The sequence below is a fragment of the Pseudonaja textilis genome, chromosome 2, assembly GCF_049901715.1.
Source record: "Pseudonaja textilis isolate UNSWEBS1 chromosome 2, rPseTex1.2, whole genome shotgun sequence".
Classification (NCBI taxonomy): domain Eukaryota; kingdom Metazoa; phylum Chordata; class Lepidosauria; order Squamata; family Elapidae; genus Pseudonaja; species Pseudonaja textilis.
In genome coordinates, this window is record NC_141991.1 from 155,459,365 (window position 1) to 155,485,921 (window position 26,557).

The following is a 26,557-nucleotide window of genomic DNA, read 5'->3' on the forward strand; positions in this document are numbered from 1 at the left end:
ACGGTGCAGTTATTCGCATTTGCCATCTGTTTTCAAGACTTCCTTAAATCGTTCCATCAAGTCATTGGACAGATCCACCTCTTGCTTCCTCTTTTGTGCTCTGGTGACCACTGGGGCAGCCAGCTGTGTGGTTGACACAATCAGCCTTATCACTTCTTTACAAACACTGTTGTATTGTGGCATTCTAGATAAAGCATCTGCCATAAAATTTTTCCCTCCTGGGATGTACTTCAAAGAGAAATTGAATCGTTTGAAATACTGGGCCCACCTAACTTGCTTAGGGGATAACTTTCGAGGTGTTTTTAAGGCCTCCAGATTCTTATGGTCAGTCCATACCTCAAAGGGTGTTTCACTCCTTCCAAGAAATGTCTCCAAGTTAGTAGAGCCCAATGGACTGCAAAAGCTTCCTTCTCCCAAACGGCCCATCTCCTTTCAGTGTCAGTCAACTTACGGGAGGTGTAAGCGCAAGGTTGTAGTGTCCCCTTCTCGTTTAATTGAAGTAAGACCGCCCCAACAGCCACATCACTCGCATCAGCTTGGATCACAAAAGGAGCATCCATATCCGGGTGTTTCAGCACTGGTTCTGCGGCGAACAGTCGCTTTAGCTTTTCAAAAGCAGCTTGGCATTCCATGGACCAATTCAACAGTTGGCTGGGCTTTGGTTTCGTCTCCCCCTTTGTCTTTAGGAGATTGGTGCTTGGCATGGCTATTTTAGCAAAAGACGGGATGAATTGCCGGTAAAAGTTAGCAAATCCGAGGAAACTTTGAAGCTGTTTTCAGGTTCTCGGCGGGGCCCAGTCCAATACAGCTTGCACCTTCTCGGGGTCCATCTCGATGCCCTTGTGTGAAATATGATATCCTAGGTAGTCAATTTTTTCTTGATGGAACTCACATTTGGACAGTTTGGCATACAATTTGGCAGCTCGCAGTTTGTGCAGCACTGAGCGTACCAGTTTCACATGTTCATCTCTAGTCTCCGTGTAAATAAGGATGTCATCAAGGTAAACCAGAACCCCCTTGTATAAATGTTCGTGGAGCACCTGATTGATCATTTGCATAAAAACGGCTGGCGCCCCCTGTAGGCCAAAGGGGAGAACATTGAACTAGAAACAGCCCATCAGGCAATTGAACGCAGTTTTCCACTCATCTCCTTCTTTAATTCGGATTCGGTAGTACGCCTCCCTCCGGTCCAACTTCGTGAAAATCTTCCCTTTGGCCAGGTGGGCTAACATGTCCTTCATCAGGGGGAGGGAGTACACGTTCTCCACGGAAACTGCGTTTAGGTTTCAGTAGTCAACCACCAAGTGTTTGGAGCCATCTTTCTTTTTGCGGAACAACACGGGGGCCGCCACTCGAGGTCTAGCGGGTTGGATGAAACCACGTTTCAAGTTCTTATCAATAAATGACCTCAACTCCTCCAATTCCCGTGGTGTCATCGAATACAGCTCCGGTTTCGGGAGCATCACCCCTGGTAGGAATTCAATACTACAATTGGTTGACCAATGAGGAGGGAGCTCATCAGAGGCTTCTTCGCTAAACACCTCTTTTTAGTCCCAGTACTCCTTCGGGATTTTCTCCTTCCCCTCCACGTGCTCGGCACCTGCGGAAACTGTCTCAGCCGGGCTTTGAAGCTTCGTATCCACCTGTATCCACCCCTCTCTCCAGTTCACATGGGGATTCCATTTCCGAAGCCAGGGCAATCCCACTATTAGAGGCTGTTCCTTCCCAGGGGCCACAATAAAACACAGGGTCTCGCTATGGGTTCCCATGGTCATCTCTAGGGGTTCTGTTATAAAACATGCAGGGCAGCCTCCCACCTCAGATCCATCCAGTTGGCAAAAGGATATGGGCGTTCTTAAAGTTCTCAGTCCAATGCCCATGCCCTTAACTACTTTCATGCTGATTACGCACCTCGTGCACCCCGAGTCCAATAAGGCCAACATCTCCCCCTCGGTCCCTGAGGTGGGCACCCTTAATTTTATTGGGATGGTCATGGGCCCTTTGTTAGGACTTACCGGGACGTCATTTTCCGAGTCGGTCTCGCTCTCATTGAGGGGAGTCGGAGGTTGGGGCTCCTCTCCCACTGGAGGGGCGACCTCTACAACCTCCCCTACTTTTAGCCCGGTTTTGCGAGGCTTGGCTGGGGGTTTTTCAGGCTTCCTCCCTGGGCCCCGCACTCCCTTTGGATCCAGCCTGACCCGGCAATCCGCAATCTGGTGGCCCTCCTTCCCGCAACGAAAACAGGCAGTGGATTTGGCTCTTATCACCACTCCTCCCTTCCGAGGGATTGGGGCCTCTCGGGGACGTGGGGGGAGCGGTTTGCTCCATACGGGGCCTCCTCTGCATCTGCTCTGGGTTAGATCTATTTCCACTTCTTCCGCTAGCAAGTACCATGGCTGCAGGTCATATGGATCCCTTCTGGAGATGCACATGTGGTATATATCTTCATTTAAGCCATCTTTGTAGGCTTCTATCAGGGCCCCTTGGGACCAGCCTCGGATGTGGTATGCCAGCTGTCTGAACTCTTGGGTGTAGTCAGCAACTGATCTCCCCCCTTGAGTTATGGTCTTCATTCTGATCCTTGCCTTTCTCTCTGCTAGAGGGTCCTCAAACCCCCTCCTCAATGCAGTCATGAAAACATTGAGGTTCCGCAGTTGGGGGGAGTTATCATTATACAAAGTCACCATCCAGTCTGCTGCCATCCCCTCCAGGGCTCTGGTAACACATCTCACTTTGGCTGCTTCAGAGGTGAAATCCCTTTCGTATTCTGCCATATAGCTGCCGACTTGCACCAGGAAAACCCCAAAATCCTTGGGATTTTCCCCAAACTTCACATCTAATGGGGGCAGGTTGCGTCTTCCAGGGATCACACCTATTGCTGGGGCCCCCCGGGTGGCAGCCGGCTGCTGCACTGGCATAGGCTGGGCTAGGGGGGTGGGGGCAGCCCGACTTCCCCAGGCTGAACTCGCTCCCCCTTCCCCCTCATACCTTGGAGCTATGCCGGGCTTCTCAGAAGCATCCTTAAGGAATTGCCCGGCTTGATGCAGCCTGCATTCCATCTTCTCCCTCTCTTGCCACAGCCGTTCCCTCGTACCTCTCCGACTTACAGTGATCCCAGGAGGGGGGGGTCTTTGGGATCCCTCCATCCAACACCTAACGACCACCTGGGCCTCTCAGCTGGGGTTACTTCCAGAGTAAGGTCGGCCAGCAGGTCAGTGGCTGGCATCTCTGGTAGCAGCATCGGCTGCCCCCCCCACCCCAGCTCCCTGGTCGTCTTCATCGCTGGCTGGAGATGACATGATGTGAAACCTGCTCGGAAGAAAAGTTGATATTTTCTCCGGGTGGGCTGATGGGGAGATTCGGAATAATGTCAGTGTGTGCTCCCTTCAAGATCCAAGAAAGAAATACTCAGACTCCATGGATTAGAGCAAAGTTAACCTTTTACTGGAAATCAAAGTGGAAGCTACAGATTGAATTCCAAATCTGAGAAATTGGCGTGCAGATCACATATACAAAGGAATGGAATTGTTCCCACTCCCCAAAGTCCAAAAGACTCTTCCAATTAAAAGTTCTGAATATGATCATGTGGGCATCTTCAGGTGGTGATGAGGCCTCTGTCCATTGACCTTGACATATTTTGATAAAACTTCGCAGCTGCACAAAAGGGGATAGAAGCTAGCAAGGAAATGGAAAGTTAAAGACAAGAATTCATACACCCCCTCCCCTTGCTTACCCACAGTAAAGGAATGCAAAACACCTCCAGCTCTCTTCCCTCCAAGTCCCCCCTCCCCCCGTTGCTAATGACAGCCGAAAGAATTAAGCCTGGCAGCAGAGAAGATGCAACAGATAGGATATGAGATAGATAGGCAGATAGGGTAGCAGAAGATATCTTGAGGCTGACACTTCTCTTGTGGAGGGTTGCTAGCCATCCTCTTGTTTTTCCCACTAACCTCTCAGAACTGGCATTCACCGTGGCTCTAGGGGAGGGGTAGAGGTGTCCATAGCATTCTAGGTGGATCTCAGCTGAGTCAAGGAATAGACCGAGCTGGTCTGGGTCCCCATCAAATTTTTCCCTGACCCAGGGCAGGTCATAGAGCTCTGCTCCACCCTTCTCCTGTTGCCTTCTGTAGCCTGTGCTCGAGGTGGCTGGTCTTCCTCCCCGGCTCTAGTTTGCACAGGAAGAGGGGGATGCCTGCTGCGTGGGGGAGGATCTGGTTGCTGCTACTGGCTCTTCTGCTGTTCCTGTGCGGATGAGGGACCTGACTGCCTCCAAGGAGGGAGTGGATTCTCCATCATCATGCTGAGAAGAAGTGTTCAGCTAAGACAATGCACTTTCTCCAGCACGACAATTGGAGAATCCATGGATGGGACATACCAAAGCCTGGCTGTCCCTATGGGCCGGAATTGTTGTGGTCCTGAGTCCCTCTAGCTACATGCACTTGTTGAAGCACCCTCCTACAAAGGCAGCCTCAGCTGAGGCTGAGAGATTTCTACAAAGGCACCCTGCAGATTTCTTTAATCAAAGCCTGCATCCCCATGCGGCTGTAGTCGCAGCGCTTCGAGTAGAGTGGGCGGTTAATCATCTGGGGACCAGAATAGACTATATCTTGTAGGCCTTTGCAATACACAGCCTTATCCAACAGCCTATGGTTGATGAAGTGACCTTTAAACCTAGAGAGGAAGGTTGGAACGAGACAAACTGATTCAGATTTATGGTGAGGTAAAAGTCCATTTTATAAACCAGTGTAGAGCCCTACTTATATCTAGAGTGTGCCATTTGTGTTCCAGTGGATGAGAAGGACCTGGACAGAAGTTTGGCAACACTATCTCCTGGGCCCGGTGGAACCAGGAGTAGATCTTGGGGACAAAGAAGGGATCTAGATGTAAAACCACCCTGTCTGCATGGAAGGTGCAAAGTTCCTCTCAAATGGAGAGAGCAGCCAATTCCAAGATTTGCCTGGCCAATGTGATGGCCACTAAAAAGGTGACTTTGAATGACATCGCAGAGATATCGCAGACTTATAGACCTGAGAGGCTCGAAAGTTGGTAAAGTAAGAGTGTGTAAAACTTTAGACAAGTCCCAAGTTGGATACTGTATACAACATGTAGTTTTAAATTAACCGCCCTCCTAGAAAGGAATGCACTACTGAATGGTGCGCTATAGATTCCAAGTCCCCATAAATCAACACCCAAGACAAGGCGGCCACCTGTCTCCAGATAGCGTTAGGGGTTAACCTCTTGTCTAGATCCTCTTGCAAAAAGTCTAGGATCTGAGGGATGGAGACTGATGTGGGATCCAGACCCAACTTAGCACACAACTGCAGAATGCTTTCAAAGTAGAATTATAAATTCTGTTGGCGGAGGGTCTCCTGGAAGCCTGTATTGTTTGTATCACCTTTGTTGAAAAGTTGTCCCTTGTCAGGATCCCCCTGCCAGGCAGTCAGTTGGAGCCACTGAGGCTTCGAGTGGACCAAGACCCCCTGGCTGAGAGACCCCCTGTCCTGAGGGATTCTTATTGAGGTAATTCCCCATTAGGAGAATGAGCGCATACAGGGAGACGTATTTGAGAGTAGTGTTTGAATAATACACACACAGCACACAGATACAATGTACAGTAAATGTAGGTTTTTACTTCCAGAAAGGTTTAAGCAAAGTTCAAAATAAGCAATCCAAAGTCATTCACAGGTAAATCAGTCAGTTTTCAGTCCAGGGATAATCCAAATATCAAAGTCTAGTGTCAAAAACAGTTCAGTATCAGGCTTACATCAAATCCAGGAATAACAGTCAATTAGGAAGAATGGTAATACTCTCCAACAGAAGGAAAACAGAGACTCACTGAGACTTCTTCTGAAACTAAGACCAAACAACTCTGGTTTCTGGCTCCATCTTATGGCCATTTGAGAAACCACACCCAATTACACTTTTAGGATTCTCTTAAAAGTATTAAAATGTCTATCCTGGTTTATATATTGTCCAACCCAAATAGCTGTTAGGTGACTTACATTCCTAACATTCTCCCAGTTTGGGTAGGCCAATATATACAACCTTACATTCTAAGTCCATAATCTTCACAGCAAGCCTTGTGCTTTATAGAGCCTTGGGCCTTTTTAAAATGATCTGCTATATTGTTTTCTGAAATACAGTATTTCAGCTTAATCATCTTACTTTGCACACATTGTCTCACATTTAAATATCTTAAATCTGTGTGTTTAGTTCTTGTTTTAACAGCAATACTTGAAGCCATCGGTATTGCTGATTGATTATCTTCATAAATAACAATAGAATCTGTTACATTAATTCTCATATCAGTTAGTAGTTGCTTATACAAAACTAAATCTGTACATAATAAAGACAAACATGAGAATTCAGCCTCCATTGTTGACAAACTTAGATGTTTCTGTCTAAGAGATCTCCATCCAAGCAATGCTTTTCCCAATAATACTACAGTACCCGATGTAGATTTTCGTGTATTTATGTCTGTAGCAAAAAGTCGAAGAAGGGGGCAAACGAAGAGAGGAGAAGATTGGAAATATTGATAATAGACTAACAGTGATTGAACAAGAAAAAAGTGGGATGTTGAAGTGGGAGTTGGATAGATCAGAATTCTATCTTAGATTTCAAAATATAGAAGAAGAAAAAGGACAAGATTTGGCTGCGATAATGGTAGGAATCTTGGCGGATGCGTTGGAGATAACAGAAGAGAAGATGATGGATGGAATAGATGAGATATATCGAGTTTTTACAAGATATGCGATGAGAAATAATCTGCCCAGAGAAGTCCATATTAGATTTACTAAAAAATCCATGAAGACACAAATATTACAAGTGGCAAGAGAGAAGATATTGAAATACAAAGGTAAAGAAATCTTGGTTTTAAAACAAATACCTAGAAGAGTGAGAGAGATGAGAAGAGAATATCGATTCCTGACCAAAATGTTATTGAAAAAGGAGGTGACTTACAGATGGCTGATCCCAGAAGGATTGATGTTTACTTGGCAGGAACAGAGACATAGAATTGATTCAATCGAGAAAGCAGAACTGTTCTACGCAGAAGTCTTTGGAGAGAGAGAAGGAGAGGCAGAAAAGGAGGTTCCATTAACTGAATCCCAAGAGGAACAAGTGGAGACTGGAAAAGAAGAAGGTGCAGTAGGTGGACAAGTGGATATTAAAGATCAGCGTGAATCAAGACCCACGAGAGTGGTTAAATCTAAATATAAAATATAATCATGGAAGAGAAAAAACTGATTACAATGAATATAAATGGACTGAATTCAGCTGCTAAGAGAAGGAAGATTTTCCATAAATTAAGGAAACTAAAGTTTGATATAATTTGTCTACAAGAAGTACATATTAAAAAGCAACATGAACAATTGTTATTACAACCAAAATTAGGGAAATTGTTTACCTCTTTGACTCAATGTAAGAAAAGAGGGGTGGTCTTATATATTAAAGAGGTTATTCCAGCAAAAATGATTTATACAGATGATGATGGGAGAATATTAATGGTGGAAATAATGGACAATAATAGAAAGATACTTTTGACTGCAATTTATGCCCGAATGATAAACAGGAAGAATTCTATAAAAATTACATACCAAGATGGCTGGACTGGACTATGCTAATATAATTATGATGGGAGACTTTAATGGAATTGTGGATAATAAACTTGATTATATTGCAACAGCAGCAAAGTATAATAGAAAAACTCTTCCTAAATCTTTTTTTAAAATGACAGAGGAATTAACTTTAAAAGACATATGGAGAGAAAGAAATGTTAAACTTAAGCAATATACTTTCTATTCAAATAGACATTTATCATGGTCCAGACTTGATATGATTTGGATCTCAACAGACTTAATATCTAGCGTTCAAGAAGTAAATATTGAAACAAGTACTTGGGCGGATCATAACCCATTGACAATTAAATGGAAGGGACAAAAAAAAAGATCGAGATGGACGTTAAACAATACTATTTTAAAGGAGAAATAATTTACACAATGGATGGAGAAAGAACTGGCCTTTTTCTTTAAAGAAAATAGAAAAGAAGACACTTCAATACAGAATGTTTGGGATACAATGAAGGCTTATGCCAGAGGCTTGATAATAGACTATACAAGAAAAAAGAATATTAGGAAAAGGCAAGCTTTCAAAGCCTTGGAGGATGAATATAAAAGACTCGAAAAAGAACTGCAGAAAATGCCACAGAAAATAGACGTTAAATTGAAACTGGATATAACTAAACATAAAATGGACTTAATAGACAAAGAAGAACTGGCACAGAAAATTAGGAGTGCTAAACAGAATTATTTTGAAGATGCAAATAAGCCAGGTAGATGGCTAGCATATAAGCTGAGAAAGGAGAAAGAGTCGAGGAAAATATTGCAGTTAATAGATGACCAAGGTAAAACTTGTCATGGCAGCAAAGAGAAAAAAGAAATTATTTATGACTTTTACAAACATTTGTATAAGAAAGAAGACATTGATGAGGAGAAAGTTAAACAATACTTGCAGAATGCAAATTTACCTAAGATACCTAAAGAGATTGAGGAAATGTTAGGAAGCAATATAACAATGATGGAGTTAAGCCAAGCACTTAAGAAACAAAATAATGGAAAGGCACCAGGTCCAGATGGATTTCCTGTAGAATTTTATAAAACCTTTCAAGAATCATTGTGTATTCCACTGTTAGAAGTTATGAATGAAGTTATGTTAAAAAAGATAATACCTAAAACATGGTCAGAGGCTTACATTACACTTATTCCAAAAGAGGAGGCGGACCTACTTCAAATCAAGAATTATAGACCGATTTCCTTATTAAATGCAGATTATAAAATTTTTGCTTCAATATTAGCAGAAAGACTTAAAAAATATCTGAATAACTTTATCCACTCAGATCAAAATGGATTTTTGCCAAAGCGACAAATTAGAGACAATATGAGAGTAATTCTGGACACCTTGGAATATTATGAGGCGCATCCTGAAAAGCAGATGGCTTTGATATTTTTAGATGCTCAAAAGGCATTTGATAACGTAAATTGGAGATTTATGTTACTTTTAATGGAACAGATGGGCTTTGCTAGAAGATTTATTCAAGCAATAGAAGCAATTTACAATGAACAAACAGCTAAGGTAATGATGGAGGGAGAACTCACAGATCCTATTAATATAAGAAAAGGCACAAGACAAGGTTGCCCTCTTTCTCCCTTGTTATTTGTATTGACTTTGGAAGTGTTGAATAGAAATATCAGAGAAGATAAAACTATAAAAGGAATGAAAATTAAAAAGGAAGAATTTAAATTACAAGCTTTTGCAGATGACCTAGTCTTTATCCTGGAAGACCCTATAGAAACAGCCTTGAAGCTGTTGGAAAAGATAGAGGCATATGGGGAGGTGGCCGGTTTGAAAATAAACAAAGATAAAACAAAGATTTTGTCAAAGAATATGTTGCTGAGACAAAGAGAAGAACTGGCAGAATTGTTAAAAATTCAAGTTACAAACATTTTCATATATCTCTAACTTTTTTAATGATTCCAGTTCCTTATCCATTGCTTTCTGCCAAGCAGCCTGATCCTTAGCAGGATACATTTTTAGTTCACTATAATTACTTGGAACTGTATTCACTTGATGTACAACACCAGCCTGATATCTATCAGGTGGTTGTGTTACTCGGGTTGAATGTCTTGGTAATACAGGGCTTACTGGTGGACTCACCTGTGCCATCTGCTCCTGTTCTCCTACCTCCTCCTGTGCCTGTTCTACTACTTCTTCCTGTGCCTGTTCTTCCTCTTTAATGGTTATTCGTGGTTTACTTAATTCATCTTTAGGGACTATTTGGGTGTCAATAATAATATAATTGCTGGATTCCTGTTCCAGTTTATCCCATCCAACATGCTCTAGAAATTTTGCACTAGCACTACAATAAACATGAGCTGCGCCTTGATCTTTTTGGATGGCAGTTGCTCTCTTGTTGGCAATTGCTCCCTTTTAAATATGGGGCTAATTAGGGCTAGGCTGTGTGGCGGCAATACCAGCAATTGGGGTAGCCAGCCCACTCCTCCTGTAGCCACAGCTCTCCTAAAGCTGTCTAAATCCAGGAAAACTGCTCAGATAGTTTGACAGCTGAAAAGTCCTAAGGGGCTTCCCAACTAATGCGCTCGCTTCAGATGGTAAAATACAATGAAGCCGCAAAAGCCGCAATGTCGGAATAGATAAAATTTCTGAAAAACAGCTGAGAAGCAGTTGTGGTGCTTCAAAGAGTGGCACCTGGGCTAGCAGTGCCTTAGGTGAGCAGTGGGTTCCCTCATGCGGGAGATTACTCCCCTTGAGTCAGTGAGGCTTGGCTACAAAAGAAACAGCTGCTTCGGTCGATGAAACAGACAAAAAAACAAAAGAAAGCTTCCATAGCACTATAACTTGCCAGCACAAACTATCGCATTGGAAATTCCAGCATTTCTACCCAAAGATTTGCAAGCCAATCTTTTGCCACATCCCCATGGGGCAAGACTGAGTTGTGAACTGGGGAAAGTGACAGTGACAGAGGGGTGTGATAAAAGATTAAGGACTCAGTCTCCGGGCAGAAAGGCATGTGTCAACTCATCCATGGATTCTCCAATCGTTGTGCTGGAGAAGAGGCTGGGCACCCTGGTAATGGTAATTAATTATGAGAATTGGCTAGCTATCAGGATTCCGGCAGTTACTCCAATTAAATCATGAGTTTCAAGCCAAACTTCCAAAACTTCAAAGGATTTATTGGGAGTTAACATGTCAGCATGACCTGGATGTAGCTGATTCTGAGACATGTAATTCACTGTCACCCTTGACCCTGGTTTTCCCCCACCCCTCTGGGTGGATCATAATTCATATTCTCCAATGAAACACATCCATAGTCAAAAGTCATCAATCATGTTCTCCAATTTGCGCGGCAGAAACTTGAGTCGCCTAGTTACAATCTCTGCAAAATATGAATGGAATGCACTTTCAATTCCAAACAGTTGCACTGTTCTTTCAAACTCCTCCCCCCTTTCTGTTGGCAACTATAAAATGGCCATAGAAATGTTTTATGAGTTGACATTTAATTAGTTTTGGGAGAGTTGGCTTGATGTCAGGGTTCCAACCAGTGCCTTAATGCAATTAAGAGTCTCAAGCCATCTGGCAATAAAAATCCAATCATTTATTAGTAGCACCATGTCAGCAGTACCTAGTTGAAGCCAACTTTGACTTCACCCCCTTTACGCCTTGCCTCTGACCCTCCCCCCAAAGCATGTCACCGAGTCACATTCCCCAACAAGGTAATTTCGCGGGTTGTAGAAGTCACTCTCTCTAGGCATTGCTGGTATCCCCGGAGATGGCCTTGACTTGCTCAGCCAGAATGCATCTTTTTCTCATTTTCTCAGATTCAGAATAATGTCAGCTGGTGCTCCATTCAAAATCCAAGAAAGAAACACTTAGACTCCATTAATTAGAGGAAAGATATCTTTTATTGGAAATCAAGTGGTAGCATCAAAGGAATTCTGAATCTGAGAAAATGAGCACGTAAATCACACACATAACTATATATCTATATATCTATCTATATCTATATCTATCTCTATCTATCTATCTATCTTTCTATCTATCTATCTATCTCACTTCCCATAACTATGTCTCCCCTTCTCTCCCCCGCTTACTTATTACAGCCGAAAGTTGCAAAGCAAAGGAAGGAAATCTTGAAGGCTGACATTATGACTGAGGAGTAAATGCCTTGGTGCAGCTGTGAGCCGCAATTTCCCATCCCCACTGCCTATGGCAACTCAGGAGCAGGGCAAGGAAGCTTCATGAGTTGACAATTATATACATTAAATAGAAAAAAAATCACAAAAACTGCATTGTAAAAATACATATTTAGTTTAACTCAGTATTTCCTTTGTCTTATTAGTATTATGGTTAGTCACATGATCAATCAGACATTTAGACTAGAGTTTGTATTTTTATCCATCTGTTGATTCATTATTATCATTTCACTTTAAAACATAGCAGGTTTTAAGCATAAGAAAAGGTGATGGGCAGTAAAAAATAAATATAGATGAATGTTGGATTTCAATTCTTCTGCTATCTTTATTTCTAATAGTGTTATCTTTCTAAAAACCTACAACAATGTGTTTTCATGTTTTATATATTTAGGATCATGCAGATATCGAATGGAAATTTGCTCGTACAAAGCTATGGATGAGTTACTTTGAAGAAGGAGGAACTTTGCCTGCGCCTTTCAATGTCATACCAAGTCCAAAATCTCAATGGTATTTATTAAGATGGCTGTGGAGACGACTATGTAGGCAAAACATTAAAACAAAACCTAAAAGCTTTGGAACCATTGGGGTAAGCAAAATTGGCCATTTCCTTCCTTATCTTTATGAGAACAGTTAGTGGTGACATCTTACCTACAGAGGCTAGAAGACTGTATATTTCTGCTTTTTGATAATGCTAAAAAGTCTCTTAAATAATGGGAAATTAAAATGAGATTTTTGCAAAGCATGTAAGCAACTGCCCTGGGTCCACACATAGAAGTACTATTCAAAATATAACTTTTCATTTTTATTCAAGATAATGAAAATAGTTAAAGTATAATTCAGGAATTATTCCAGACTATTTTCTGATAGTTGGATCATTTGATCCATTTGACTTGTACATGTAATCAGGATATGACTCACTGACATTGCCTTTACCTTGCTTGGATTGGTTGGATAATGTGACAATTGAAATATAGATGGAAGGCAGAACGTTGTTTTAACTGCAACATTGAGAATTTCTTAGACAGTTAAAATTCTTGATATTGCCTTTCCCCCATTTTAAATTCCATGTCCTCGAAGCTCAAAAAATATTAAATAAAGAGAAAACTCAGTAAAGTCTTCACCCTCATGTTATGTAGTAGTAGTGCAAATTCAGTACACCTTATAAAGAAAAACTGTGGCTCTTTGTAAGTGCATCATTTAAATAGATCTTGTTTGGAATTTCAGTTAACTTTTTCCTCAGCTAAGCAATGAAAGTCATATCCCTTTCCCCATCCATTCAGTTGTTTTTTTCTTCTTCTGTTCAATCATGTTGGATTCCTGGACATGTTCCTGCAATTTCCTTGGCAGGGTTATCATCGCCTCCTTCTTTGGCTGAGAAAAAGTGACTGTCTCAAGTCATGCAGCTGGCTTTGTACCTAAGGCAGGACTAGAATGGATGGTCTCCCCGTTTATAGCCTGATGCCTTAACCACAACATCAAACTGGCTTCCACAATTCAAAACTATTATTACTTCAATTATTCCAATAATTTTCCAACAAAAGAACAACTGGCCTATTCAACATACCTCATCCATGCTTTGACCATGAGATACTTAAGGCTAGAGATTCCAAGAATCAGAATAATATAAAAGCAGCACAGTAGTCCTATCAGTAATAACACAACATATCATTGGAAGAAGTTCATTAGAAGAATTAAATAAGCAAGCACTAAGAACTACTTACTATGGATGGAATCTCGTTTTAAATCTTGAAGACTTAATTGATTATTAATTTTATTATGATCATAGTCCAGAATTAAAAATTAAAACATTAAAATGAAATGAAACAGAACAAGACATATTAATATATTCCAGTTACTGATGAGATCATCAATGGGCAGCCAAAGTTTGCCTAATTTTACAGACAGTATAGCAGAATGTAGCTATGATCAAGTAGACTGTTTCATACTGATCTGATAATAACAGCTTTACATAAAAGACATGAGAATTTCCCAGGTATTTTATCAGGCAGGATGTTATAGACTAGGGCAGTGGTCGCCAACTGGTGGGCCATGAGAAAATTTTGGTGGGCCGCAGAGAAATCTCACCCCCAGAGCACACACCCCCAAGCAATTAATCCAGGCTGTGCAGAAACACAAGTCTGCGCCACCCACATGGTCTGCGTGAACCGTCCCCGCCCACTCACTCCTTATCCAGCAAACTTGCCTGCTAAGTTGCTATTTTTCCTTTGTTCTGCTGTTCCAGATTTAGATTAGATAGGAAGCAGGAAATGGTTAGACTTCTTGCTTTCTAGCTAGTCTTTAGATCTTCGGCTCTGCTTTTAAGCACAGCCGAACCTCCCTTAGGACTGAAAGTTTGCTTGCAAGCAAATTCAGTGCAGACTCATGGCAAGCAAGTTTAAGAGACCAATGGCGGATAGATAGATCACTGAATGATTCTGTGAGCAACTCAATCTGCCTGCTTTGCCTGATTTTGGGTAAAAATTTCTCTTTTTTATAAAAAAATCAATATTTACATACATGGTGTGTTTTGAGTTAATTTTGTGAGTTTGCTTGCAAGCAAATTTTATGTGACAGACTGAGCTAGTCGATGGCAGATAAATAGATCACTGTATGATTCTGTGATTCTATGAGCAACTCAATCTGCCTGCCTTTGTCTGATTTTGGGTAAAAGTTGCTCTTTTTTTATAGAAAATTGCAATATTTATAATATTTACATACAAGCCATGCCCAGCCAGTCACATGACCACCAAGCCGCACCCACAAATTAGGCCACACCCACAGAACCAGTTAGTGGTCCCTGGGATTTAAAATTATGAGTTTGGTCGTCCCTGAGGTCCAAAAGGTTGGCAACCCCTGGACTAGGGTACAATATAATAGGGTATGAGCAGTGATTTTAGTGGCCCCTTTCCACAGAGGCACAATATCAAATCATATGGGACTTTTTTGTATCAGATCTCCAGAACTGCTAACCAGAATGGTGTTACAGTATGCTAGAGTTAGTTCTCTCCAAAATTTAGAAATAGTTATATAAACGTCTTGCTGGTTTATGGAGATAGGCCTGACTGCTCAAGAAAACATTATTGGGTAGAACAGACAGGTCTGGTTAAATTTTATGCTCTTTAATAAATGCACTGAGTCCACACTCATAGCCCCAGTAGGAACTCCTCCATGGAGAAATCTAGATATTGGAGTTTAGTCCAAAAATAGTACTAACCCATTCTGATTAACCTCCATTAGGAAAGAGTTCAAACCAGCAGGAAAGAACTACAGTATTTTAGCCAGTGTTGCTATGATGCAAGTCTGTGCACCTGTTTCAACCTTAGCCCTTCCTCCTTCCTTAGTACTGCCTTTGGAATACTGGGAAACTGAATTAAAAGTAGGGCAGAGATGGAACTCCCATTTCTTTTTTCCCCCTCTAACCTGTTAACATCACTACACTTGTGTAAAACTAAGGGTAAACTCCAAAACACAAAAAACACCCTGAAATAAAAGGATATGATGAAGAAGGAGGCATTATCTCAAAGTCAGAGACCCAACTATCCAGGATCAACAGCTTATTGTAATTATAGTTTGAACTAGTTTATGAAGAGAAGGGTGACATGATAGTTGTCTTACAATATTGAGGGGCTGTCACAGAGAAGAGAGGGTCGGTCAACTTATAGCATCTGTGGGTAGAACAAGAAACAGTGGGTGGAAGCTCATTAAAGAGAGGTCATACCTGAAACTAAGAAGAAATGTCCTGACATGAGAACAATTAATGAATGAAGCAATTTGCCTCCCAGAGTTGTGTGTGCTCCATCACTGGAGTTTTGTTTTTTTTAAATTTGGACAGTCATTTGTCTGGGATGGTATAAGGTATTTTGGGTAGTAGAGTTCCCTTCCAACCCTGTTCTGTTCTGTTCTGTTCTGTTCTACTCTACTCTACTCTACTCTACTCTACTCTACTCTACTCTACTCTACTCTAATGCAGCCAAGATCTACAATAAGCAACTTAAAGTCCTGTTGATTTTCTTTAACACTCCACCAACACGGTCATGACCCACTATAAAGGGACAAATCACTTAGAACAGCACAGAGCACTCAAAAAGCATGTTGCTTAAAATTATTTATTCCAAACCTGGATATTTTAAATAGAGATACCCAAAACAGCATTTTCAATATCAAATTTATTTAATCTCAATCTGTTCTGCAATCTGAAGTGTTTTTGTGCCTAAATAGGTGCTGGGTGTTTTTAGATTTGCATACATGAAGAGAAAATAATGCAATTATTTTTAAACATTTAACCTGAACCACCTATTCCATTCTATGTTATCATTGAATGTTTCCTCAAACTACAATAAAAACAGAATGCTTGATTTGCATATATTAGAGACACATATTAGATGAAGACATATTTCAGTTATATGGTTGTTTTCCTCATTGTCATTAGTACTTTTTAACAAATTGATGGACAACAATGAGCAAAATCGTTGGGTTCTGTCAAAGAAAAATACAACACAATATAAGATTTGCCCATCTCCAACATTAGATAGCATCTACCTTTCACAAATTCTATTACCTTGTTTTCATTTAAAATGAAAGAGATTGACAGAACAATCACAGTTGTAGTACTGTACATTTATCATAAACCATATAAATTTTCCAAGGAAATACCTTAATAATGGTACTCCCTGTACTTCTTCTTCTTCAATTATTCACATCCTCATTGAAAGTCTTTTTCTAATTTTTTTATTTCGTTCAAAAAGTTAAAACACAAATCCCACCCCACAAATGTTAACAACCAGCAACAACAACAAAAACAAAAATGGACAGAACAATTTTAAAAATTGTGCATTGAAAAGGATAAAAAACAAAAATACATATACATATATTATCAGAACAGATATATATTATCAAGACAGACTAAGTCAGATACACACTTCAATGGATAATTAGAACTGCAGAAAAAACCTCAAATTTATCCACTCTTTCACCCAAGTAAAGAAACTAAAGAACTTATAATTGACTTCAGGAGGAAGAGAGGTGTACATTTACTATTGCACATAAATGGCGAGGAGGTGGAGAGGGTTGTTAATTTTAAATTTCTGGGCACTTATATCTTGGAGGACCTCTCATGGACTATGCTTGTGAAGAAGGTACAGAATTTGTACTTCCTGAGAATGCTAAATCTATCTCAGCATCTACTTCTGTACTACTACTGCAGCACCATTGAAAGTGTTCTGACATATGGCATTCTTGGGAGCAGCTCTGTAGCAGACAAAAAAGCTCTACAGAGAATCATTAAAACTCCCCAGAATATCATTGGGCTCCAGTTACCAGCCCTGGATGACATCTTTGCATCTACCAGTTTGAGGAAATTGTACAACATTCTCAAGAGACTCTTCCCATCCTGCTTACAATCTTTGTGAACTGTTCTGCCTTCTGTCAGAAGATACAGATTAAAAGTCAGACCACACATTTTCTGAACAGCTTTTATCCCAGAGCTATAATTGCACTTAACAATGAACTTAAGGACCACCATCAGTGAGCTGTTGGACAATATTACTTGGTCTGTTCTGTGGATGCTTGTGTGTTTTTAGAAGGTGGGGAATTTTGGCGGTTGGGAGGGGTGTTTGGGGATTGTTGTGTGTGTGTGTGTGTATTGGGTCTGGTCTCTGGGTGTTACGTGAATTTCGTTGCATGTAGACTGTGTATATACATACAATGACAATAAAGAATTCAAATTCAAGTAAGTGCAGAAGCTTCCAATCTGGCAACCCCAAACCCCCATTTTCTTTAGATTGTTGTAGCATTTTTAGTCTCATTCTTGTTCTTTTCCCTAGCCATATATAATTCAAGATCATTTTATTTAGCTCCTCAAAATATTTTTTCTAATTATATAGGAATTGTTTGAAACAGAAAGAATAATCTCAGCAAAATATTCATTTTTATAGTAGCTATTCTTTCTATTGATAGTTGCAAGTTCTTCCATTTCTCCAAATACAGCTTTATTGTTGCTTTTGTTTGTATAGTTATCTTCTTTAATTGTTACACATCTTGCTGTTAAATAGATTCCTAAATATTTAACTTTCTTGGCTACCTGAAGATCTACTTCATTAATCCCCTTTTTTGTTTATCTGTAAGATTTTTAACTAATATTTTAGTTTTTTCTTTCTTTATTTTCAATCCTGCATCTTTTCCACATTTCTTCTATTTTTCCTATTAGCTTAGGGCCAGTTTCTAGTGATTCTTCTAAAATAAATAAATACCAGGTTGTTTGCAAATGCTTGTAGTTTGTACTTTTATTTTCTTTTTATTTTCATACTTTTATTTCTTTTTTAAAAAAAAATATAGTTTATTAATTTTACAATTAAAACCAACCGACAATACATACACAAATAAACTGAAGAAAGGAAAGGGGAAAGGAAAGCAAAAAAAGAAAAATTTAGAGAAGAGAGAGAAAGGGAAATAGAGAGAAAAAGAACAAGAAGAGAAAGGAAAGGAAAAAAAAAAGGAAAGGAGGAAGTTAAAAGCATTCTTATTTTTTACAGTTTGCAAGGTCTTTTTTCCATAACCTTAATTTGTGTCATGTTCACACACCTGTTCTTTGCTCATTGTTGTAGGTTAATATTTTTCTCTTATGCCTTATAAAATATAATTTATCTTTGGTCAATCCAATTATACCAACATTCCCAGCTAACATAATATAGTGAAGTATCTTTGTTTTTTAGTGCCAGAGTCAGTTTGTCCATTTCTGCACATTTTGAATTTTTTTCAATAATCATTTCATCTGATGGAATTTGATGTTGTTTCCAGTATTGAGTGAAAGGTAATCTGGCCGCTGTTAGGATGTGTATTTGGCTTTTTTGGAAATTGGTTTATCAAAAATCCCTAGCAGGAAGGACTCTGGTTTGTATTCGATCTGCTCTTTGGTAATTTCTTCCAACCAAGTTTTGATTTTCTTCCAGTACTTTTGGGTTTCTGTACAAGTCCACCACATATGGAAAAATGTTCCTTCTTTTTTCCTGCACTTCCAGCAATTGTGGACTCGTATTAGGGTGCATCTTTGCTAATCTCAAAGGGGGAAAGTGCCATCTATAAAACATTTTGTAAAGGTTTTCCTTATATGCTGCTGATTTGGTGATCTTATTATTTCTGCCCCAGACTTTCTCCCATTCCGCTAAAGTGATGCTGCGCCCTACGTTCTTACTCCAAGCAATCATATTTCCTTTTACGATTTCTTCTTCCAATTCTGTTTCTAATAAGTAATTATAGAATTTTGTTATGTTTTTTTATCTGGTCCTAATAAAATTTTATCTAATTGTTGAGGTTTATTATTAATTCCGAATTCTTTCTTGTCTTGTTTGTATCTACTTTGGATCTGGAGGTAGACCCATTGATCAATTTTTTGTCCTTGCTCCTGGAGTTCCTGCCTCGGTTTCAAATTTCCTTGTGGGTTCAATAGATCTTTGTATTTAATCATTTTGGTAATCTCCAAATTGTTTGGCTGAATCATCGCCTCCATAGTTGAAATCCATATTGGTACTTTTGTATAATGTTTTTTCTGTATTTTCTTCCAAATTGTTAATAGTGCGTCTCTGATTAAGTGTCTATGAAAATATTTTTGACTGGTTTTCCCTACATCCCATAAAAAGGCATGCCACCCCCTTTGTAAATCATGGCCTTCTAGGAATAATATTCTTTTGTTGGATAGGTTCACCCAATCCTTCAGCCAAACCAATGAGGTAGCCATATGGTATAACTCCCAGTTTGGGAATGCTAACCCTCCCCTGCTCTTCATATCCTGCATTGCTTTAACATTTATTCTGGGTTTTTTACCTTGCCAAATGAATTTCAGGGTTATTCTATTGAGTTCTTCAAAGAACTTTTTGTGCAATTTAATTGGGATCGTTTGGAATAGGTACAAGAATTTGGGGAGAATGTTCATTTTAATGGTGGCGATCCGACCTAGTAGTGAAATTTGAAGTTTGCCCCATGATTCTAAATCTTTCTTTACCTGATGTATCAATTTATCATAATTGTTTTCTTTAAGTGTCTTACAGTGTGGTGTTAGCCAAATTCCTAAATATTTCACTTTCTTTGTCACTTGTATATGCATTGTTTCTTCTAGTTCTATTTTCTGTTTTTCTGTTAGATTTTTAGTCATTAATTTGGTTTTTTTTCTATTTATTTTAAGCCCTGCTACTGCTCCAAATTTCTCCAATTCACTCATCAGATTTAGACCCCTGTCTATTGGTTCTTCGATAAAGAAAATCATATCATCCGTAAATGCTTGCAATTTATATTCCTCTTTCTTAACCCTTTATATCTGAATTCCACCTGATTCGCATTAATAATGTCTCCAACGCTAATATGAAGAGCAGGGGAGAGAGTGAGCAGCCCTGTCTCACTCCTTTTTCTATCTTTATTGGGCGAGTACATTCCCCATTTATTATTATATTAGCTTGTTGTGTGATAGTTGTTATGATATTTGCAAATTTGGTGCCCAGATTCAAATTATAAATTTTTTGAATTAAGAATTGCCAATTTAGATTATCGAAAGCCTTCTCTGTGTCTAAGAACATCAGTGCTACTTGTTTTTCAGGGTGGGCTTCATAAAATTCTAGTGCGTCTAATACTATTCTTAAGTTGTTTTTTATTTGCCTAGTTGGGAGAAATCCATTTTGATCTTCGTGTATGTACAAATTTAACATTCTCTTTAGTCTGTTTGCTATAATAGAGGTGAATATTTTATAATCAGTATTTAAGAGTGAAATCGGCCTGTAATTATTTATATATCTGGGGTCCATATCCTCCTTTGGGATCAGAGAGATCAATGCCCCCCTCTACGAGTCCGGCATCCTGGCTGCCAATAAAACATCATTAAAAATTTCCACCATAAGTGGTCCAATTTGTTCTACTATTACCTTGTACAGCTCCCCTGGAATCCCATCAGGGCCTGGAGTTTTGTTATTTTTCTGGTTCTCTATTGCTGATTTCAATTCTGCTTCAGTTATATCTTTATTCAGTAGTTCTACCATTTCTTCCTCAATTACCTTGTCCGTTACTTTGTCTAAGTAATTTCTTATTCTATCCTCACTAATGTCTTCTTTTTTATATAGATCTTCAAAGAATTTATGAGTGATTTTTTTTTTCTGTTCTGTTTCTGATATATGTCTCCCTTACTATCAATTAATTGATATATCAATCTCTTTTCTTTCTTTTTTTTTTAACTTGTAAGATAGCCATCTTCCTGGCTTGTTGGCATGTTCAAAATAGGTTTGTCTGGTCAAATTCAAATTCATGGTCATTTTCTCTTGTTCAATTAAATTAAATTTGTGTTTAACTAATCTTATCTGATTTTGCAATTTTAAATCTTTTGGGCTATTCTGTAGGAGAGTTTCTAGCTCCTTAATTCTTTGTTGTAATTCGTTTTGTTGGGAATATTTTTCCTTGTTTCTCTTGGCATTATAAGAGATTGTTGTACCTCTTATTACCGCCTTCATTGTGTCCCAAATATTTTGTTTCATGGTTTCTCCATTATCGTTTTCTTTTATAAAAAAAATTAATTCCTCCTTTAATTTATTAATGTATTCTTTCTCTCTTATTAAGTGAGTATTTAGCGTCCATCTTTTCTTTGGTTTTGCCCTGCCCTTCCATATTATCTGAATTGGGTTATGATCTGCCCATTTGTTAGGCAAAATTTCCACTTCTTTTGTCTTGTTTGCTATTTCCCCATTCATCCATGCCATGTCTATCCTTGTCCATATTTGGTGGGGATTTGAATAGAATGTAAATTGTTTTTTTTCAGGGTGTAATCTTCGCCATATATCTGTCAAGTTTAGTTCTTTCATCATTTCCCTACAGATCTTAGGGAGCTCTCTCTTCCCCTTTTTATTCTTTCCGCCATCACTTTTATTTCTAAGTCTTGTCTAATACTTCTGTTTAACACTTCCAATGTTAGTATAAACCAGGGGTGTCAAACTCAAGGCCCGCAGGCTGGATGTGGCCCACAGGGTGCTTAGATCCAGCCCACAGAGCTGCCCTGGAAAAAGCTAAGGATTAGCCTGTGGTGCCTCGCCCTGGATGCTGATCCAGGCCAGAATGTGATCAGCCTTAGATCTGCAGAACTGCCCTATACAGCCAGCTAGGAGCCAGGACCTCCCTGCCCCCTGGGCATGCACAGAGGAGGGGGTGAGTGTGCGTGGGGCCTGCCGTTCCTGGGGTCCATTTTACCCTGAAGATTGGAGCACTTCCCACTTCCCTTTCTCCCAGGATGTGCAGGGGGTGGAGCCAAGGTGGCAGGGCAATCTCGCACTGGCTCCAGGGGGCCACGTGGGTCGGATCTAAGGCTGATCATGTGCTGGCCCAGATGACTGCTCTTCCTCCTCTCCTTCTCCGAATTATTTCCAAGTTCTGACATATTTTTAATTCCCAGATTTTTGAATAGTGGGGCTAGAAATTCATGGCTGGCAATGAGCATGGGCTGGTTGCTTCTGGAATTTGGCAAAGAGAAGCGGGGAGGAGTGCCTGAACATGGTTTTATTTTATTTTTTTGGAGGGTCGGGGAAGAAAGCCATGCTTTCAAGGTGTGTGTGTGTGTGTGTGTGTGTGTGTGTGCGTGCACACATAGACTGGAAATATGCAAAGAGAAGGGTAGCTCATTTGTAGTTCATAGGGGGGAGGAGCGAGCAACTGAACAGGGAATTCTGATTTTGTTTCTGATTCTTCTCTTTATTTTAATTTGCCACAGCTTCTTCTGGGCCTCTGACAACTTTTGATGTCCTTCATCCCAAGTTCATTCGTTTGGAGGGGAGCTGGGGGAGAAAATTAAAATCGGGGAAGAGAAAGGAAATTTCCATGGAAGGGAGTGTCTGTATACCAATACATTTTGGGGGGGGGGGATTGGAATATGCAGCTGGGGGAGAGGAATTGGCAGCTAATGAAATGCAAATCGGTATTTAAAAAAAAAAATGGGCAAGAGAGCAAGTTGTAAGATTTCAGAGTTTTCAACTGTGAATTGATGATTTCTCCCCCTTACTTCTTCCTCATCTCCTCCCCCACAAAAAGATTTTCTGTCCAAAGAACCGAGGAGTTTGCTCAGCTCCCGGAGAAGCTGCAACTCGCTTTTTGTTGAAGTTTCTGGCTCCGAGTTCAACTCGTCTCCAGACTGTGGCCAGAGTGGCTATGGGAAGGTGTGAACTGCATGCTGAATTTTATTTTATTTTATTTTTTAAATACTCCAGCTGTTGTTCGGCTTGCCCTTTTAAGTTCTATGGACATTGTGTTTGGCTGTCTGTCTCGCTAAAGTTTGGAGGAAATATAGGCACAAGATTTCGGAGCAGGAAAATATGGTTTTAAGTTGCTCAGAAATAGAATGACAGGGAAAGGCACCTGAGTCCAAAGCAGCGGCACTTCGACCCTTAAATGTGGTGGGCATTTTGGTTGTTTTTACTGGGATTCCTTCCCATGCAGAGCAGTTTTGTGATAGGAAAATTAGAGATTTTACCCCAGTAGCAGTTCCTGCCCCTCCTGTCCCCCCAACTTCTTCTTTTTTTAAAAAGTTTTTTATTTTTCTAAACAAACACAGACAAAACAATACATAAAAACATAAAACCATCTTTCAATTACATACAGTGTGTCGACCGGTTGCAATTCTTTTGTGCTACGTGTCCATAGTCCTCCTTCACAAGTCACATAAGTTCTCATATTTTCCGTTTTGTGTGTATATATATGTGTATGTATATATGCATATGTTTTCTGAGGTTTTCGCAGGTATTTGTATGTGGATCTTTGGTTATTCGGGTTTTCTCCCGCGTAAATTAACTCTGTAAATTAACTCTGTAAATACTGAATCTTCTTGCCTGCCTGTATTTGTCGGAGTTTGGAATCTTCATCTTCCTTGGAAAAGTGAGACATTACATACATACATACATACATACATACATACATACATACATACATACGTATTTTTTCTGAGGTTCTCGTGGGTATTTGTATGTGGATCTTTGGTTATTCGGGTTTTCTCCCGCGTAAATTAACTCTGTAAATTAACTCTGTAAATACTGAATCTTCTTGCCTGCCTGTATTTGTCGGAGTTTGGAATCTTCATCTTCCTTGGAAAAGTGAGACATTACATACATACATACATACATACATACATACATACATACATACGTATTTTTTCTGAGGTTCTCGTGGGTATTTGTATGTGGATCTTTGGTTATTCGGGTCTTCTCCCGCATAAGATTGGAAGTATCTAGGCGACGTTTCAATGAAGTCTCATTCATCATCTTCAGGCTTGTGTCTTTGGCTTTGTGCTTCTTGGAGTAATATGAGCTTGCAGCTGCTTCTTCCTTTTAACTGCTAGTGGGGGTGTGACTTGATTGGGTGGGGGCTTGGCTGTGTTCTGATTGGCTGGGGGTGTGTTCTGTTCAGGTGGGGGCTTGGTTGTGCTCAGGTTATTCTTAGTTGCTGGGGGATTTGAGCTGGTGAGCTGTGATCCTGCTGTTTGGCTTCGCATTCGTGGTCGTGCCACATCTTCATGGTGGGCGTCAGTTCGCTTCATGTATGGGTCGGAGGGGTTTGAAGCAGGTAGTGATGCAGCTGCGGTACAGCTTCTGGTCCATGGTCGTGTCTCATCTTCTGTTTGGGTGTGAGTCTGCTTTCTACATGGAAGTATGGTGGTAGCATCTTGTGTGGCCCTCATGCATGTGGATCTATTCTGCCCTCGTGCGTGTGGGTCTATTCTGCACAAACAGAAAAATATCCACCATCCTAAGAAACCCTAAAGACAAAATTGAATTAAAAAACCAAGGAGTATATGAAATCCCTTGCACCGCCTACCCCACCACATACATCGGACAAAGTAACAGAAGAATAAGTGCATGCATTGAAGAACACAAGAACTCAATCAAAAAAGAAGAACCAACCTCTTCCCTGGTCCAACACCTCAAAGCCACAGGACATGAGATTGACTTTAAAAATACCAGAACTATCACCAAAACTGAACACTTCAACAACAGAATAATCAGAGAAGCCATAGAGATAGAAAAATGCCCACACAGCATGAATAAACGAGATGATACCTCCCGCCTACCAGCCATTTGGAAACCCACCCTCATGAACAAACGAGTACCTAACATGAAGAATGACACCAGACCCACACGCACGAGAGGAACACAATACAGAAGCCTGATGATGGCAGATGAGATTCTGCCGAAACGTTGCTACAACTTTAAAAGCATAACTATAATGACGTGGGAAAATACCCGAACAAAGCTGAATAGTATGTGTGTGTGTGTGTGTGTGTGTATATTTATATTTTATCATTATGGTTCTTTCATTTAAACAATAACTATTTGTTCCACCGCTTCATATAGGATATTCAACATTTTAAACCAATATGTAATGTAACTTCCATTGCCACTTCATCTAATAAAAAGTACATTCTTATATCATTTTCTCTTAAATTCTATTATTTTTATATTGTAAAGTTATCTATAAAATATATCATTTCCACACTTTTTTCTCTAACCATTGATAAAATAAATCCCATATCTTATAATATTGTTTTTCTTCTTGTTCTCTAATTTCAAATGTCAATTTACTCATTTCAGCACATTCCACTATTTTCTTAATAACTTCCTCCTGTGTTGGTATTTTCTCATTTTTCCAATTCTTTGCAAATACAATTCTAGCTGCTGTTGGAACATTCACAATCAAATATATCAGTTCTCTACTGTATATCTCTGGTACAATACCCAATAAAAATATTTCTGGTTTAAAATGAATATGACATTTTGTCATTTTTTATCAACCATGTGTGGATTGTAGTCCAATATTTTTTCACCTCTGCGCATGTCCACCACATATGGTAAAATGAGCCAGGTACCTGATGACATTTCCAACATTTTTCGGATTTATTCTTAAACATTCTTGCTATTCTCATTGGGGGAAGATGCCACCTGTAAAACATACAAATTTTCTTTATATGCAGTTGACATTGTCATTTTATAATTTTGAGACCATGGTTTTTGCCATCTCTCTAAGTCAATCCTATATCCAAAATTTTTCCCCCATGCAATCATTGTTTCTTTAACTTGCTCTTCTAATTTAACCTCTAATAAATATCTGTATAATTTCTTAATACCTTTTCATCAGTACCTGTTAAAATTTTATCTAAAGCAGTCAATTTATCATAAAAACCTTCTGTTTTGAGATCTGTAGCATATCTAGAATGTATTTGCACATAAGAAAAACCAATTCATCCTTATACCTCATTGCTCCAGTTCTTGCATAGATTTAAGTTCACCCTTTTCATTCATAATTTCGCCTTATCTAACTGTTTGTTCCATTTTATATATCACTGGATATGAAAACGCTTCTATAGTTGAAAGCCAGACTGGAATTTTCAAATAGTGTTGGATTTTAATCTTCTCACAATTTAATAATAAAGCCTCTTGTATATAGTGTTTTCTAAAATATCCATGTGTTTTGGTTCCCTTGTACCATAGGAAAGCATGCCAACCCAACAACAAATCATGTCCTTCAAGTGTCAATAGTCTAGTATTTCTCAATATAATCCATTCCTTGACCCACATCAGAGTCGTCGCTTGATAATATATTCAACTCATCAAAATACTCTTTCCCTAATCTAATTGGAATTGTCTGGAACAAATATAAAATTCTTGGTAAAATATTCATTTTAATTGTTGATATTCTCCCAAGATAATTGTAAGTTTTCCCATTTTGCCAACGGGCAACCTTGTCTTGTATCTTTCTTTATAGCAATAGAATCTGTTAATTCC

At 39.5% G+C, this 26,557-nt stretch overlaps 1 protein-coding gene across 4 annotated transcripts in view; it reads left to right on the plus strand.

Annotated features, from left to right (window-relative positions):
- TRPC4 (transient receptor potential cation channel subfamily C member 4) overlaps positions 1-26,557 on the plus strand; it is a 298,467-nt gene that overhangs the window by 246,871 nt on the left and 25,039 nt on the right. For all 4 annotated transcript variants that reach the window (XM_087926046.1, XM_087926043.1, XM_087926044.1 and 1 more), the window contains exon 7: positions 12,160-12,354. In XM_087926046.1, the coding sequence (XP_087782172.1) occupies positions 12,160-12,354 (195 nt within the window). The remainder of the gene's footprint in view (positions 1-12,159; positions 12,355-26,557) is intronic.